At 39.6% G+C, this 18303-nt stretch overlaps 1 protein-coding gene across 2 annotated transcripts in view; it reads right to left on the bottom strand.

Annotated features, from left to right (window-relative positions):
* LOC147357477 (NXPE family member 2-like) overlaps nucleotides 1-16873 on the bottom strand; it is a 34264-nt gene extending 17391 nt beyond the window's left edge. Inside the window, exons 1-2 of one of the 2 annotated variants that reach the window (XM_086339334.1) lie at nucleotides 16231-16873; nucleotides 14905-15010 (exon numbers count right to left, since the gene is read on the bottom strand). In XM_086339334.1, coding sequence (XP_086195460.1) covers nucleotides 14905-15010; nucleotides 16231-16322 — 198 coding nt within the window. In that variant the 5' untranslated portion in view covers nucleotides 16323-16873. The remainder of the gene's footprint in view (nucleotides 1-14904; nucleotides 15011-16230) is intronic. The other variant, XM_086339335.1, reaches the window with a different exon arrangement.
* Between the last annotated feature and the right edge of the window lie 1430 nt (nucleotides 16874-18303).

The raw sequence follows: 18303 nt of genomic DNA, 5'->3' as shown, positions 1-18303 counted from the left end.
GTATGGTAAGTGCATCTTCAACTTTACCAGAAACAACCAAATTGTTTTCTAGAACATGTGTATTTTTGACATTCTCACCAGCAATGAAAGTGCCATGTCTTTACCAGCAGTTGAAATTGCAGAGTTTTCATTTTTTGTTTTTTTTTGTTTTTTTTTTTGCCATTCTAGTAGGTACATAGGATCAGCTCATCAGAGTTTTAATTTGGATGTCTTTAGTGCCAAATCACATGGATTATATATTTTTATTTTGCTTACTTGCCATCCATTATATCTTTTTGGTGAAGGATCTATTCAAGTTTGGGGGCCTAATTTTTAATTGAATTATTTGCTTTCTTACTGTTGAATTTTGAGAGTTCTTTTTATACAGTTGTCCCATGGACAATGTGGAGGTTGGGGGACCAACTCTCCACACAGTCAAAAATCCGAGTATAACTTACAGTCAGCTCTACTTACACTATGTGTCAGGTATACTAGAAGTATAACTCATAGTCATTTACAAACAGTAAATGCAACTCCTCCATACACTTGATTCCACATCCATGGATTCAATCAGCGGCAGATCCTGTAGAACTGGCATGTTTATTGTTGAAAACAATCCACATGTAAGTGGACCTGTGCTGTTCAAACTCATGTTAATCAAGTGTTCACTGTATTTTATAGATACAAGTGCTTTGTTGAATGTATAATTTGCAAATATTTTCTCCCATTCCGTTCCTTGTCATTTCATTCTCTCAACAGTATCTTTTGGAAAGAAAAATGTTTTAACTTTGATGAAGTCCCATATTATTATTTTTTTAATTTTATGGATCATGTTTTTAGCATTGTATCTAAGAAATCTGACTAACCACAGGAGGTTAAGATAATTTGCTTCCTTAAAACTTTTATGGGTTTAACACTTTATGATCCACTTGAGTTAATTTTTGTATAATTTGTGAGGTTTAGGTTGATATTCATTTTATTACCATACAGATGGCTGATGATTCTAACCACATTATAAAACTATCATTTTTCCATTGAACTTCCTTTCTACATTCCTCAAAAGTCAGGTCACCTTATTTGTGTGGCTATATTCCTGGACTTTCTATTCTGTTTTACTCACCTTTGTGTCTATTCCTTCATTAATTCTGTACTGTGTCAACTACTGTATCTTTATAATGAGTCTTGAATTATTTTAGTGTGGCTTCCAACTCTATTCTTCTTTTTAAAACTTGCTTTGTCTGTGCTACTTCCTTTGCTTTTCCATATAAATGTTAGAATTATCTTATCTAGATCAACAAAAATTCCTGTGAAGATTTTGTTTCAAATCATGTTAAATCTATAGTTTGATGACAGTTATATTGAGTCTTCCAATCCATGAACACTGTATGTGTTCAACACTGTATGAACATTTTTATGTATATAATATTTTTTTCAGTATTTTAAAGTTTCAGACTATAAATTCTGCCTTATTTGGTTGGGATTTTATCTCAGGATTTCATTTTTTAATCTCTTGTAAATGGCATTATGTAGATTGATGCTTTTGAACTGTGGTGTTGGAGAAGACTCTTGAGAGTCCCTTGGACTGCAAGGAGATCCAACCAGTCCATCCTAAAGGAGATCAGTCCGGAATATTCATTGGAGGGACTGATGCTGAAGCTGAAACTAATACTTTGGCCACCTGATGCAAAGAGCTGACTCATTTGAAAAGACCCTGATGCTGGGAAAGATTGAAGGCAGGAGGAGAAGGGGACGACAGAGGATGAGATGGTTGGATGGCATCCCGACTCAATGGACGTGGTTTGGGTGGACTCCAGGAGTTGGCGATGGACAGGGAGGCCTGGCGTGCTGCGGTTCATGGGGTCACAGAGAGTCTGACACGACTGAGCGACTGAACTGAACTGAAATAGCATTATGTGGGTTTTTATATCTGATTTTTCACTGCTAAAATTATGGTGTATAGAAAAAAACTGAATTTTGTGTTACCCTTATAGCCTATGACCTTGATAAAATTACGTAATAGTTCTGGGAGCATTTTTGTCGGCTCTTTAGGATTTTCTATGTGGCCGATCAAGTCACCTGGGACAAATAGAGCAAATAGGTTCGGTTTTATCCCCTCATTTCCAGTGTATGTGCTTTACTTCCTCTTTCTTCTCTTGCTACAATGGCCAGCCCTTCCAGTATGATGTTAAACAGAAGTGGTGAAAATGGACATCCTTGCCTTCTTTACAGTCTCGGGGATTAAGAATCCTTTTCACCATTAAGAATTATGTTAGCTCTATATTTGCTATGGATGTACTTTAATGGGTTAAAGAGGTTCTCTTTCATTCCTAGCTTGCTAAAGGTTTTGTCATAAATGACATGTGAATCTTATCAAATGTTTTCTGTATAAATTGATATGATCAAGTATTTTTTTCTTCTGTAGACTGTTGACATGGTTGAATATTTTGATTGATTTTTAAAAACACTAAACCAGCAATTGTATTCCTGGGATAAAATCCAGTTAGTTATGGTCTATTAGTCTTGTTCTATATTGCTAGGTTTGATTTGTTAATATTTTGTTGAGGATGTTTGCGCCTGTGTTCATAAAGCATATTGGTCTGTTATTTTATTTCCTTGTACTCTTTGGTTTGGGCATCAGTATAATGTTGGCCTAATAACATAATTTAGGGATTTTCCTTTCTCTTCTATCCTTTAGAAAAAGAGACTGCGTAAAATTAGTGTTCTTTATTTTTTAAGTATGTGATAGAATTTTACCATGTAAAATGACTATCTGGGCCTAGATATTTCTATTTTGGAAGAGTTTTAACTATTCAGAACATCTATTTATTCTTGGTGACTTTTGGTAGTTTATGTCATTAAGGTATTCATCCATTTTATCTAAGTTGCCAAATTTACATTCATAGAGTAGCTTGTGGTTTTCCATTATTATCTTTAATGTCTGTAATTTCCTTAATAATGTCTCTTTTGCCAATGCTAATATTGGTTATTTATACCTACTCTTTCTTTTTTCAATATCAGTTTGGCTAAAGTTTGATCAATTCTATTAATCATTTTAAAGAACCAACTTTTGTTCTATTGATTTTCTCCATTGTATTTGTTTCCAATTTTAATGATTTCTACTGTAATATTCATTATTTCCTTATTTCTGCTTTCTCTTTCTTGTTCTGTAAGGTGGAAATTAGATTATTGATTTTGTACCTTTCTTCTTTTTTAAAATAACCACTTAATTTATAAATGAGTTATACATGAAAGAAAAAAAGAACAAATTCAAAAGTATAGTTGTTGACTCCTGCATTGCTCTTCTTTCACTTATAAATTTCACTCTACTACCTTAGCTGTACTGGAAACACAACAAATATTAATGTTATATTGCCATTTTTGTTTAGTTCAAAATGTTCTCTCATGTCCCTTGAAGCTTATTCTTTGATTCATGGATTATGGAGAATTGTGTCACTTAATTTCCAAATGCTGAGAGATTTACCAGTTATTGTTCTGTTACTGATTTCCAGTATAATTTCATTATGGTCAGAGAACAAACTTTGTGTAATTTCAGTCACTTTAAAGTCTATTAAGGTTTATTTTATGACTTTAGACATGTTCTATCTTGGTGAATGTTTTATGTGCACTGAAAATATATATTCTGCTATTGCTGGGTGAAATGTTCTATAAATGTCAAACAGATTCAGTTAATTGTATTCTTTAGTTCTTCTATATTTTTGCTGACTGTTTTAGATTCCTAGGGCTGCCATTACAAATTGTCACTAATTTGGTGGCTTAAAACAACATAAATGTATTCTCTCACAGTTATGAAGGCCAGAATTCTAAAATCAAGATGTCAACAGATACGATTCCTTCTGGGGGTTCTGAAGGAGCGTATACTCCATGCCTCTCTCCTAGCTTCTGGTGGATGCTGGCAGTCCTTGGTATTCTTGGCCTACAGAAGCATCACTGCCATCTCTGCCATCAGATTCACCTTCCCCTTGTGCATCCTCTCCCTTCTTCTCTTTTAAAAGGACACTTGTCATGGGCTTTAGGGTCCACCCAGGATGATTGCATCTCAAGATTAAAATCAAAGATGCAATTAAAGTTGCTAATCAGCTGATGTTAAAATAGGGAATACTGAATTATATTGAATTACCTAGGTGGGCCAAATGTAACAAGGGTCCTCAAAAGTAAAACAGGGGAAAAAAAAAATAAAATAAAGGAGGAAGGCAAAGGAGGGAGGACCAGACAGCCAGCTAAGAAGAACTTGGCCCAAAGTTGCTGGCTTTCACTGATGGAGGAGCCAAGAAAAGCAGACAAATTCTAGAAGCTAGAAAAGGCAAGGGCATGTACTCTCCCACAGAGTGTCCAGAAAGGTGTACATACTGTCAACACCTTGACTTTAGCCCAGTTGAACCTCATTCTGGAATTTTGACCTCAAGAAACCTAACATAAAATACATTTGTATGGTGTAAGCCACCAAGTTGGTGATAATATGTCACAGCAGTGGTTATAATACAGTTATAACTACTGTCTTAAAGTTTTTGATGACTTCAACAGCTATGTGTCTAAGAGTTAGTAACTTTGCTTATTCTCCTGAAAGTTACAGTTTTCCGGGTTCCTCATATGCTAAATCGTTTTGGCTCAGATACTGGATATTTTAACTATTGTGCTATGAGGTTCGGGTCTTGTTAAACCCTAAAGATAATGTTGATTTTTTTTTTTAACCAGGCAATCAAACCTAGTTAGGGTAAACCCATAACTTCCAACCTACTTTTTACAAGCCCTAGTTTCAAGGTCCGTTCAGTTCTGTAAGCCTTTGCCTGTACTGTTTGAATCTGTCCCATGCATCTAACATCCAGTGGCCACCCTGGGACCTGGGCAATATCCAGCCTGTAGTTCAATTCCCCCAAGCCTTTAGCATGCTATTTAGGGTAAGAGTGACACGGGCTAACCTCCGCTTTGGGGGATAACCCTTTTGAGCTTTGTCTTCTCTGCCCACTCTATGGAATCCCTACTTTTGGCCCTTCAGCCAGGCAAATGGGGCAAGAAGAAGGTTTCGTAGCCTGCATGAGAAACTTAACATGTTTCCCTATAACTCCTGTAGCACCTGAATCAGGCAGGAGCATTTGAACAAGGTCCGGGTGGCTCAGTGGTAAAGAATCTGCCTGACAGGCAGGAGACGTGGATTTGATCCCTGAGTCTGGGACATCTCCTGGAGTAGGAAAATGGCACTCCAGCATTTTTGCCTGGGAAATCCCACGGACAAAGGAGCCTTGGGGGGCTACCGTCCATGGACTCACAAAGAACTGGGCACATCTTAGCTACTAAACAACAACAACAACTGATAAAGGCAATCTAAGTACCTCATGAGGATCTACTCTTAAGGGATATGCACTTCGGGCAAGATTCAGGTTGCAATGAGATGTTTAATCTGAACAGTAGTATAGCAGTGAGCGAACAAAAACTATTTTTAGACAACTGTAAATTCACACATATATAAAAATAACAATAGAATAAAGTAAATACAAAAAAATAAGAATAACAGAGAGACCTCATGTATCCTTTACCCAGTTTCAACAATAGCACCTTGTAAAACTGTAGTAAAATGTCACAACCAGCATATTGACACTGAATATAATCAAGGTGGGGCTCCCCTGGTGGCTCAGATATTAAAGAACCTGCCTGCAATACAGGAGACCTAGGTTGGATCCCAGGTCAGGAAGATCCCCTGGAGAAGGGAATGGCTAACAACTCCAGTATTCTTGCCTGGAGAATTGATGGACAGAGGAGCCTGTCAGGCTACAGTCATAGGGTCACAAAGAGTAGGACATGACTGAGAGACTAACACTCAGATAATCAAGATACAGAATATTTCCATCACCCTCTGCCTCCTTCATATAGCCCTTTTTAGTCACACTTAGTCCCTCCCATTCCCACCCCTTCTTAATCCATTATCCTTTATTCTCCCTTCCTCCATTGTTTGAAGAATATTGTGTAGTGAAATCACATAATATATGAGCCATAAATATGAGCTAGGGAAAACAATTTTGTGCCTGACCCTTAAAATGAGTCATAGAAAGGGGAATGTCTCTTTAAGATAGATAGTAGTAGTAGGGTGGGGATCAGGATTCAGCACTCAATTTCTCCTACCCAGTTGCCTCATTCCTTTGACAACCTGTTTCAAAGATACTTATTTCAAATATAAATATTAGGGATATATATTTTTTTCAAGTGTATATTAGAGATAAATATAGAGTAAATACAAATGCATATTAAATATAAATAGTTAATTTAAATGCATTTATATTTCCCATATATAGGCCCTAATACATACTGTATTTTTCAGAAGACTCTAAGATCTTCTGAAAGATTTTAGAGTCTTCTAAGATATGTCTAACCAAATTTCACTAATATCACTACATAATCCTCCTATCATCCATCATTTTCTAATGATTGGTAGCTTCTATTCAACTCATTGACTGAAAATTTTGAAGAAATTGGCTTATATAGTCTTCATCATTAAAAATCCTGATAACCTCCAAGCAGCCCTCAACATCCAGGAGGCAACTCCTCCAATAACTGAATTTTTTTGTTCCTAAACTTTAAAAATCTAAAAAAGTCGTCAGGGACTTCCTGGTGGTCTAGAGGCTAAGACTCCTTTCTCCCAATACAGGGGCGTGGATTCGATTCCTGGTCAGGGAACTAAATCCAAGATCCTGCATGCCACAACAAAGACTTGGTACAGCCAAATAAATAATTTTTTTTTTTTAATTCTTATTTTTAAAAAAAGATCCAGTGCTTCCCTGGTGGTTCAGTGGTAAAGAATCCACCCGCCAATGCAGGAGACATGTTTGATCCCTGTTCCAGGAAGATCCCACATGCCGCAGGGCAGCTTAGCCCATGCGCCACAACTAAGCCTGTGCCCTAGAGCCCAGGGACCTGCAGCTACTGAGCCCTGAAATCCACATGTCCCAGAGCCCATGCTCAGCAAGAAGAGAAGCCACCATGATGAGAAGCCCATGTACTGCAACTAGAGAGCAGCCACCGCTCACCTCAGACAGAGAAAAGCCCACACAGTAACAAAAACCCAATACAGCCAAAAATAAATTAATTAATTAAAAAAAATTTTAATCCAAATAAATTTTTTTAAGTAGTCATATAGCAATTCAACTTTCTGTTACCCTTCCCTACTTAATTTTTTTTCCCCACATTTTTTTCCTCTACTTCCTATTTACTTCTGTTAACTTCTTTCCATAGGAATTTAAATGTATTCACGTATCTCCCATATTATACAAAGAACTGCTATACTAAAACTTTTGCTTATTCCCTAAACCTACCCAGTTAAACTTCTCGGGAGTTCTTGTCAGTCTCTTTCTCTCCTCCCACTCACTTCACAGACCAGTGCTCTTTTTGTTCCTTGGGGCAATAGCTTTAGCAACATTTTTTTTTCTTTTCTTAAATTTGTATTGCGGTATAGTAGATTTACATTGTGTTAGTTTCAGGTGTACAGCAAAGTGAATCAGTTATACATATACATATATCCAGAGCTGACTCATTTGAAAAGACCCTGATGCTGGGAAAGATTGAGGGCGGGAGGAGAAGGGGACGACAAAGGATGAGATGGCTGGATGGCATCACCGACTCAATGGACATGAGTTTGGGTAAACTCCGGGAGTTGGTGATGGACAGGGAGGCCTGGCATGCTGCGGTTCACGGGGTTGCAAAGAGTCGGACATGACTGAGCGACTGAACTGAACTGAACTGTTTCTTAGGTTCTTTTCCCATATAGACCATTACAGAGTACTGAGTAGAGTTTCTTGTGCTGTATAGTAGGCCCTTTCCTTTTCACTCTGTAGCTCACCCAAGGAATTGTCACCCACATCAATAAGCTAAGCTGCCATTTATATTCTGCTGCTGCTGCTAAGTCGCTTCAATCATGTCCAACTCTGTGCGACCCCATAGACAGCAGTCCATCAGGCTCCCCCGTCCCTGGGATTCTCCAGGCAAGAACACTGCAGTGGGTTGCCATTTCCTTCTCCAATGCATGAAAGTGAAAAGTGAAAGTGAAGTTGCTCAGTCGTGTCTGATTCTTAGCGACCCCATGGACTGCAGCCTACCAGGCTCCTCCATCCATGGGATTTGCCAGGCAAGAGTACTGGAGTGGGGTGCCACTAAATCCATTTTTCTAAACAATATCTTTCTTAGCTTCAGCTTTGTATATTCAAGTCTACTGAAGCAACTTCTCCCTTTAGATGACCTAAAAGCACCTCCAACATAGACTGTTCATATCTAAACTTGTCTTTTTTCTTCCAAAACTATTTCTCTTACTCTATTCTATACTTCAACGAATGGCATCACCAGCTGGGCAGTTGTTATCTGGAATAATTCCTACTTAATTCCACATCCTCACCCTTGCCCCACAGTCAATTTATTCCTGTCAATTCTAACTCAAATTCCTTGACTTTTTTCCATCCTCATTGTTATACCTTATTTCAGGTCACCATTATATCTCACCAAGACCACTGAGCAGTCCTTATTTTGTAATTTAAAGAAATTTATTTGTTAAGCACCTACTATGTGCCAACCACTGTTCTGGGCACTTGGGATATACCAACAAATAAATAATGATAAAAATCCTTCTCTTATGGAGGTCACCTTACAGCAGGCCAAGAGAGACAATAATCAATGAACAGAGTAAATAAATAAATTATATAGTATTTTAGAAAGTGAAAAGTATTATCGTTATTTTTTAAAGTCAGAGTAAGGGAAATGCTAAGTGGTGGGGTGGGGGTCATTTCTAGTGCTAAATAAAGATGACATTTGAGCAAAGACCTGAAGGCAGAGCACTAGCTACATGAAAACTTGGAGGAAGAATAAGCAGAGGAATTGGCCAGTGCAAGAATACCTAGATCCTTTTTTATGAAAGGTCCTAAATCCTTTCATAAAAAACCCTGACTAAGACACTGAGCCAGGAAGTCTGAACCCCGCCATGTTTCCCCTGAAGTTGGGAGCATGGCATTTTTCTTTTAGAAATACAATCTCAGGATCTTGAACACAAAGATTATGTCCTATATTTCTGTATCCCTAATACCCAGTTCAGCCCTGACACACAATCTATACCCAACAAAGGTTTGTTGAATGAATGATTGGATCAGGCTGAGACTGGAGGCAGGGAAATTAATGAGGGGACTATTTCAACACCATAGATGAGAAATGACAAAGGACTTGACTAAATCAAGACTCTGGGGATGGAGATAAAAGGATAGATACGAGAGAAACAGGAGGTAGAATTTAGGAGATTCGTGACTGATTGCTTGTGCAGAGAGAATTGGTTTAGTTGACTAATGGGCTGAGGCAACACAGGAGACATAGGAGAAAGCACAGAGAATTTGTTTCCATATGATTCTGTTTTGCCAAGGAGGGAGGCAAGGAAGAAGATAACCTCTGTGTGCTTTTCTCTGTGTTGGTAACACTAGTGAAACTGAGGTGCAGATAACCAAGGAATGAATTCAAGAGTGAGGCACAGAAAAGATCTCAGATCTGGAAATACAAAGGCAGTGATTCTCAAACTTCAGTGAGTGTGAGAATCAGCTGGGGGACTTGTTGAAACTTTATCATTCTGTTCATTTTTATTGGGGTACAGTTGTCTTCTGGTCTAAAGTAAAGTTATTCATTTATATATACATATACATACATATATTCTTTTTCAGATTATTTTTCATTATAGGTTATTACAAGATATTGAATAAAATTCCCTGTTCTATATACTAGGTCCTGCTGTTTTTCTATTTGGCGGGGGGGCTGTGCTGCACAGCATGTGGTATCTTTAGCTCCCCAAGCAGAAATCAGTTCCCTGTTGTGGAATCAGAGTCTGAACCACTGGATCACCAAGGTCCCTCTATTTTGTATACAGTAGTGTGTATCTGTTAATCCTAAACTCCTAATTTACCCCTCCCCCATCCCTACTTTCCCTTTAGTAACCATAAGATTGTTTTCCAAGTCTGTGAGTCTATTTCTGTTCTGAAAATAACCTCACTTGTATCATTTATTATATTCCACAAATAAGTGATATCATACAACATTTGTCTTTCTCTGACTTGCTGAAGTGAACTTAGTATGATAAACTCTAGCTCCATCCATGTTGCTGCAAATGGCATTATTTCATTCTTTTATATGGCTGAGTAATATCCCACTGAGTATGTATTCCACATCTTCTTTATCCATTCCTCTGTTGATGGACACTTAGGTTGCTTCCATGTCTTGGCTGTTGTAAACAGTGCTGTTATGAACATTGGTGTACTTGTATCTTTTCTGATTAGATTTTTCAAAACTTCATTTTAGGCTCAAGTCCAGAGATTTGTTTTTAGCAGCTTTGGAGTAGGGCTCAGGAATCTGCATTTTACACACACATGCACAAACATGGGCATTTCAGTGCAGATTGTCCAGGCCTCACTTTAAGAAACACAAATATTTGTGGATGGGACCTGAGCATATGAATTAAAGAGTACAAGCATGAACAAGAAGAAGATTGATGGAAGAAATCTAGAAGACACATATTTACAGAGAGGGTTCACAGAGAGATGGAAGAAATCTAGAAGACACAAATTTACAGAGAGGGTTCACAGAGAGGAAGTTTCTGAGCTGTGGTTTGAGAGCTCTACAGTTTACCAGTTTCCATCATTGTCTGAACGTCCTAGATTTGTGGTCCTTCTCATTTGGAGGTGAGGGTCTGTATTAGACCAAGGTGGAATAGATAACTTTGAAAAGAAGCTCGGCTCAAATTTAGAAGACACTTGAATGGTTAAGGAGTTGATCTCTTCAGCACTGCCTTCTGAAAGCCATTGGTGAAAGTTTTTGATCAGGACAAGAAGATGATGAAAACAGAATTTTTGAAAGATCAGATTTGTACTGAATGGTTGAGAAGAGGAAAAAGTAAAGCAAAATCAGTTCTTAAAAAGACTGAGGAAAAGGAAAATCAAGAAACATGAACTGAACTATGTAAAGAATTGTGACAGACCACGCAGAAGTGCCGCGGAGAGGAGCTACCCCACGCCCAAGGTCAGGGGTGGTGATGAGAGTGCCAGGCTGTGTGCGTGCAGGAGGGCCGAGAGGAACTACTCCACGTTCAAGGTCAGGAGGGGCAACATCATCCAAAGTAAAGAGCAGCTATGAAGAGACACCCCACGTCCAAGGTAAGAGAAACCCAAGTAAGACGGTAGGTTTTGCAAGAGGGCATCAGAGGGCAGACCTGAAACCATACTCACAGAAAACTAGCCAATCTGATCACACAGACCACAGCCTTGTCTAACTCAATGAAACCCAGCCATGCCGTCTGGGGCCACTCAAGACGGAGGGGTCATAGTGGAGAGGTCTGACAGAATGTGGTCCACTGGAGAAGGGAATGGCAAACCACTTCAGTATTCTTGCCTTGAGAACCCCATGAACAGTATGAAAAGGCAAAATGATAGGATACTGAAAGAGGAACTCCCCAGGTCAATAGGTGCCCAGTATGCTACTGGAGATCAATGGAGAAATAACTCCAGAAAGAATGAAGGGATGGAGCCAAAGCAAAAACAATACCCAGTTGTGAATGTGACTGGTGATAGAAGCAAGGTCCAATGCTGTAAAGAGCAATATTGCATAGGAACCTGGAATGTTAGGTCCATGAGTCAAGGCAAATTGGAGTGGTCAAACAAGAGATGACAAGAGTGAATGTCGACATTCTAGGAATCAGTGGCTAAAATGGACTGGAATGGGTGAATTTAACTCAGATGACCATTATATCTACTACTGCAGGCAGGAATCCCTCAGAAGAAATGGAGTGGCCATCGTGCTCAACAAAAGAGTCCGAAATGCAGTATTTGGATGCAATCTCAAAAACAACAGAATGATCTCTGTTCATTTCCAAGGCAAACCATTCAATATCATGATGATCCAAGCCTATGCCCCAAGCAGTAAGGCTGAAAAAGCTGAAGTTGAACGGTTCTGTGAAGACCTACAAGACCTTTTAGAACTAACACCCAAAAAAGATGTCCTTTTCATTATAGGGGACTGGAATGCAAAAGTAGGAAGTCAAGAAACACCTGGAGTAACAGGCAAATTTGGCCTTGGAGTACGGAATGAAGCAGGGCAAAGGATAACAGACTTTTGCCAAGAGAACGCACTGGTCATAGTAAACACCCACTTCCAACAACACAAGAGAAGACTCTACATATGGATATCACCAGATGGTCAACACCGAAATCAGATTGATTATGTTCTTTGCAGCCAAAGATGGAGAAGCTCTATACAGTCAGCAAAAACAAGACTGGGAGCTGACTGTGGCTCAGATCATGAACTCCTTATTGCCAAATTCAGACTGAAATTGAAGAAAGTAGGGAAAAGTAAAGTAGGTCATTCAGGTATGACCTAAATCAAATCTCTTATGATTATACAGTGGAAGTGAGAAATAGGTTTAAGGGACTAGATCTGAAAGACAGAGTACCTGAAGAACTACGGACAGAGGTTCGTGACATTGTACAGAAGACAGGGATCAAGACCATCCCCATGGAAAACAAATGCAAAAAAGAAAATGGCTGTCTGAGGAGGCCTTACAAATAGCTGTGAAAAGAAGAGAAGTGAAAAGCAAAGGAGAAAAGAAAAAATATAAGCATCTGAATGCAGAGTTCCAAAGAATAGCAAGGATAGATAAGAAAGCCTTCCTCAGCAATCAGCGCAAAGAAATAGAGGAAAACAATAGAATGGGAAAGACTAGAGACCTCTTCAAGAAAATTAGAGATACCAAGGGAACATTTCATGCAAAGATAGGCTCAATAAAGGACAGAAATGGTATGGACCTAACAGAAGCAGAAGATATTAAGAAGAGATGGCAAGAATACATAGAAGAACTGTACAAAAAAGATCTTCACGACCCAGATAATCACAACGATGTGATCACTCACCTAGAGCCAGACATCCTGGAATGTGAAGTCAAGTGGCCTTAAAAGCATCACTATGAACAAAGCTAGTGGAGGTAAGGAATTCCAGTTGAGCTATTTCAAATCCTGAAAAATGATGTGAAAGTGCTACACTCAATATGCCAGCAAATTTGGAAAACTCAGCAGTGGCCACAGGACTAGAAAAGGTCAGTTTTCATTCCAATCCCAAAGAAAAGCAATGCCAAAGAATGTTCAAACTACCGCACAATTGCACTCATCTCACACGCTAGTAAAGTAATGCTCAAAATTCTCCAAGCCAGGCTTCAGCAATATGTGAACCGTGAACTTCCAGATGTTCAAGCTGGAATTTAGATAAGGCAGAGGGACCAGAGATCAAATTGCCAACATCCACTGGATCATCGAAAAAGCAAGAGAGTTCCAAAAAACATCTATTTCTGCTTTATTGACTATGCCAAAGCCTTTGACTGTGTGGATCATAATAAACTGTGGAAAATTCTGAGAGAGATGGGAATACCAGACCACCTGACCTTCCTCTTGAGAAACCTATATGCAGGTCAGGAAGCAACAGTTAGAACTGGACTTGGAACAACAGACTGGTTTTAAATAGGAAAAAGAGTACGTCAAAGCTGTATATTATCACCCTGCTTATTTAACTTATATGCAGAGTACATCATGAGAAACGCTGGGCTGGATGAAGCACAAGCTGGAATCAAGATTGCCAGGAGAAATATCAGTAACCTCAGATATGCAGATGACACCACCCTTATGGCAGAAAGTGAAGAGGAACTCAAAAGCCTCTTGAAGAAAGTGAAAGAGGAGAGTGAAAAAATTGGCTTAAAGCTCAACATTCAGAAAACTAAAATCATGGCATCTGGTCCCATCTCTTCATGGGAAATAGATAGGGAAACAGTGGAAATAATGTCAGATTTTATTTTTGGGGCTCCAAAATCTCTGCAGATGGTGACTGCAGCCATGAAATTAAAAGACACTTACTCCTTGGAAGGAAAGTTATGACCAACCTAGATGTCATATTCAAAAGCAGAGACATTACTTTGCTAACAAAGGTCCATCTAGGCAAGGCTACGGTTTTTCCAGTAGTCACGTATGGATATGACAGTTGGACTGTGAAGAAAGCTGAGCGCTGAAGAATTGATGCTTTTGAACTGTGGTGTTGGAGAAGACTTTTGAGTCCCTTGGACTGCAAGGAGATCCAACCAGTCCATTCTAAAGGAGATCAGTCCTGGGTATTCTTTGGAAGGAATGATGCTAAAGCTGAAACTCCAGTACTTTGGCCACCTCATGCGAAGAGTTGACTCATTGGAAAAGACCCTGAGGCTGGGAGGGATTGTGGGCAGGAGGAAAAGGGGACGACAGAGGATGAGATGGCTGGATGGCATCACCGACTCGATGCACATGAGTTTGGATGAATTCTGGGAGATGGTGATGGACAAGGAGGTCTGGCGTGCTGTGATTCATGGTATTGGAAAGAGTCGGACACAACTGAGTGACTGAACTGAACTGATGTAAAGAATTGGGAAAAAAAAAAAACTGAAAAAGGCAAGGACTGACATGGAGATAATTGGATTGGAGGCTCAGAGGCCAAGGTTGGAGAAAACGCTTAGGCGGAATGGTTAGCAGTGCCAAACACTACATAGAGGCTGCAATCTACCTGTCACTCAAAAAATAAGAATAATAGAATGCATATTGTTAAAGGAATTACTGCTTAACAAAGGATGACCTTGAGATGGTACAGGGAGGGAGGTGGCGGGGGGTGGGTTCAGGATGGGGAACACGTGTACGCCCGTGGTGGATTCACGTTGATGTGTGGCAGAACCAATACAATATTGTAAAGTAAAAAAGAAAAAAAAAAAGGATCCTCTCACCCACATCTATTGCTAAGATTACATGCTTTTAACATTTAATTCTTGCGTTAATCCCAGTGAACATTCCAACATTCCATTGTGACCTTTTCTGAAATGCTGAAAAAGGAAACAATACCTACCTTTGTATGGTCTTTGAGAGAGAAGGAAATGACCCAGAAAGCTAATACGAACATCCACATCAGCAGTAATTTATGAGCTATGGCATTTGGAAACAAAGCGAGGAGCCTATAAGAGAGGACAGGAAAAATAGTCACATGTTGAATCAAATAAACATGACATTGCTCTGCATACCTAGCTTCCTCCTCAGTACTTTTCCAGAATAGCTTATGTTCTAGACAGCTGCCCTTTTCTGGGTTTCCAAGATGTTCCATCGTAGGTTCTATTAGAAATCAGAAACAACTGTCCTCCCCAAAGAAAAGAACTGAACTAGGTGAAGCAGGATAGAACTCCTGGTTCCTAACTCTCAGATGAATTTTTCATTTGAGTCATATCAGGGATCTCGCATTAATGGCTTAGCAGTTGTTGCAGCAGCAGCAGCAGGTGTAGTGAGGTTTTACAGCTGTTTACCCTAAGAAACAGGTTTTTTTTTCTGATGCCCTCTAATGAATTCTGGTCTCTAAATCTCTCTCAGACACACACACACACACACACACACACACACACACACACACACGCATGCACGCACACACACACGCATATATGCATTATCTGGTATCCTGTCTCCCTGAAGCAGGTGAGGCTTCCTTCTAAATCTCCCTTTTGCTTTCTTAGGCAGCTTATTCCACCTCAGGTTTTTAATTGCCTCATGTTGAGGTAGTTTAGAAACATTGCCATAAAGGGCAAGAGTATATTCTTTAGAGAAGGTCACTGTTGAGTGGCCAGAATTTTAGTTTGTTTTGCAAACATAGAATGCCAAAAGTATGTGGCAAAGAGCTAAATTATGGCAACATTTCCCAAACTTCTTTTGCCTGAGACACACAGTAAGATCATATTAAATCTCATTTCAGGGCACACACACACATGTATACACACACATATCACAAGTTTCATAAACAATGCTTATTTGTACTGCATCCATTGTACTATGATATTTTCTAGTTATTATATTTATTCTATGTGACTATTTCATTTTATTTATTTATTTTTTTTTTTTTTATAGCCCCGGAGCCTCGCCGTCCGCGCCGCAGACGCGTCGCCGCCCCCGGTGAGCCGCTCGGACGCCGCCCGGGAACGGTGGAAGGACACGAAAAGGAGTACCCTCGGCCGGGCGGAGGGACACCACTTCAGCTCGCCGTGACTATTTCATTTTAAAAGTATTTTTTTCATGCCCCAATAAAACTCATTTTCATCCCCTACGGGGTGGCACCATTTGAAAATCCCTGATGGGTCTATGGTTCTCCCTCCTGTTTCTGCCATTATACCTACAAATAAGAGTTGGACAGTACCTATGAATGAATGTCTTCTCCATCATATTCTCATATTCTCTCACAGGAATTACAGCCGTCCAGACTTTCTTCAGATAAAGCAGTCTTTGCATTTATTTCGGGACTGGACTTTGCCTATAAGCTTCATTGATCAAAAGCTGAAATGCCATTGGTGGCTCAAGTGTGACTCATAGGATCACAGCCCTGCCCCTGCTCACTTCACAGAGCCAGAGAAAGAAGCCAGGAGGAGGAAGAAATTCATTTTAGAAAACAGACACATCTAATCCCAGCCCATGGTCACCTCTTACTGCAGTCTTACACTTCTTACGTATTTACATAATGAATTTCCCTTGCTTATGCCCTCATTTCCCTGTCACGTGGAATTAGTTACTTACACAATAGCAGAAGTATCTGAAAAACTGGAAAGAAGGAAAATAGCCTTTGACCACAGTTGCTGAATGACTAAGATTTGATTTGACTGGTTCTTCTCAACATTCAGGTTGTATTCTTTGTAAAGTCTTCCCCTTGCTCTAAGCAACTACATCGATTGAGCAATCCAACAATGATGATCTAGATTAAATCTCAGGCTGTAAAAGGAGGAGGCATAGGTCTTAATCACACCGTAGCCTGCCTCTGTAACAGGACAGGGGAGCATCCAAAAGAGAAAATTCTATGGACAGAGCCCATAGAATGGACTCCATGCTAAAATTCTATTGGCAAAGATTCAGACACGTCTGAGCGACTGAGTATGCATGCACACTTGCATAATGATAACTATAGAGATGAATATCTAGGTAGAGATGTGTATATAGGTGTTGTTCTTTAGGCACTAAGTCATGTCTGACTCTGCAACCCTATGGACTGTAGCCCATCAGGATCCTCTGTCCATGGATTTCCTGGACAAGAATACTAGAGTGGCTTGCCATTTCCTTCTCCAAAAGATCTTCCCAAGCCAGGGGCTGAACCCAGGTCTCCTGCGTTTGCAGGTGGATTCTTTACCAGTGAACCACCAGGGAAGCCCATATATAGATAGACATATGTTTATTTCACGTACATACTATGATGTACACATAACATTTGTGTGTTTGCATCTGTATTAATCTATACATATAACTGTATGGCTATCAGGACTGTGATCACAGCATGTAGGAGACTGGCACAGAGATTGAGTAGATAATTTCTAAAGGAATATATTGAAAGAAAAGAGATCTAGATCCTGCCAATCCTTCCCTGCCCCTTCTAAGGCATATTTCTGTCTATTGCCTTGTACTACTCAAATTCTGACAATGATAATAGTGCATCCAGGATTCTTAAAGTAAACCCTAACAGCCTTCTCTCATGTAGAAATAAGTGAAAACACTTGGCTCCCTAAATTTTTGATGATAAATGTATGCTCTGAGCCACAGCATAATTCCCACAGTCCCTTAGATAATAGCATAGTAAACAGACAAATGCTTTGTACCCCTAAAATATGTAATTAACTCATTTTGTTTATATAAGAGTTGCTGAGCTAGTTGGGATAGTTACTACCACCCTGAGACACAGAGAGGATCTACAAAACTGGCCTGAGGTCACCACATCAGCAACTGAGCTGCAGTTAGAGCTGAGGTGAGGCTAGCTGAGGCTAGCCTCTGAGCTGAGGCTAGAGCTCCCAGCCCTGGACTTGTGCAAGCCCGCACTCCACAGGAATGGGTGTGGTGGGTTCAGCGTGTGTCTCCACATCACAGAGACCAATTTGAAAGGAAAGAAGTGTAATGAAGGAGAACTATTTTTGGTTGATATAACAAAGCCTTGGCTTTTGCTTCTCAAATTAAAATTACTTTGCTCAATGGCAGGGATGGTATGAAGCCACATTCGAGGGGAAGAGGGTACTTATATACTTCAAAAGTACACTTTACCTATAGTGTTAATTTTACTCAATGATTTGGTGGGTGAGGGGGGATTAAAAATATTTAATTGGAAAATAACTTAGACAATTTTGTCAATTTAAACTTTAGCATACCCCAAGGGAAATGCAACACTGGCATAAACAGAAAAGATGGCCAAGGAATCCTACCCCCTTAGTGGGTCTTTTTCACTCACATCCAGAAGTCC

Source organism: Bos grunniens, chromosome 15 (assembly GCF_055505025.1).
Source record: "Bos grunniens cultivar Pamir isolate PY7600 chromosome 15, Bosgru_T2T1.0, whole genome shotgun sequence".
Taxonomy (NCBI): domain Eukaryota; kingdom Metazoa; phylum Chordata; class Mammalia; order Artiodactyla; family Bovidae; genus Bos; species Bos grunniens.
The sequence above is the reverse complement of the archived record's forward strand: the minus strand, read 5'-3'. Positions and strand labels throughout refer to the sequence as shown.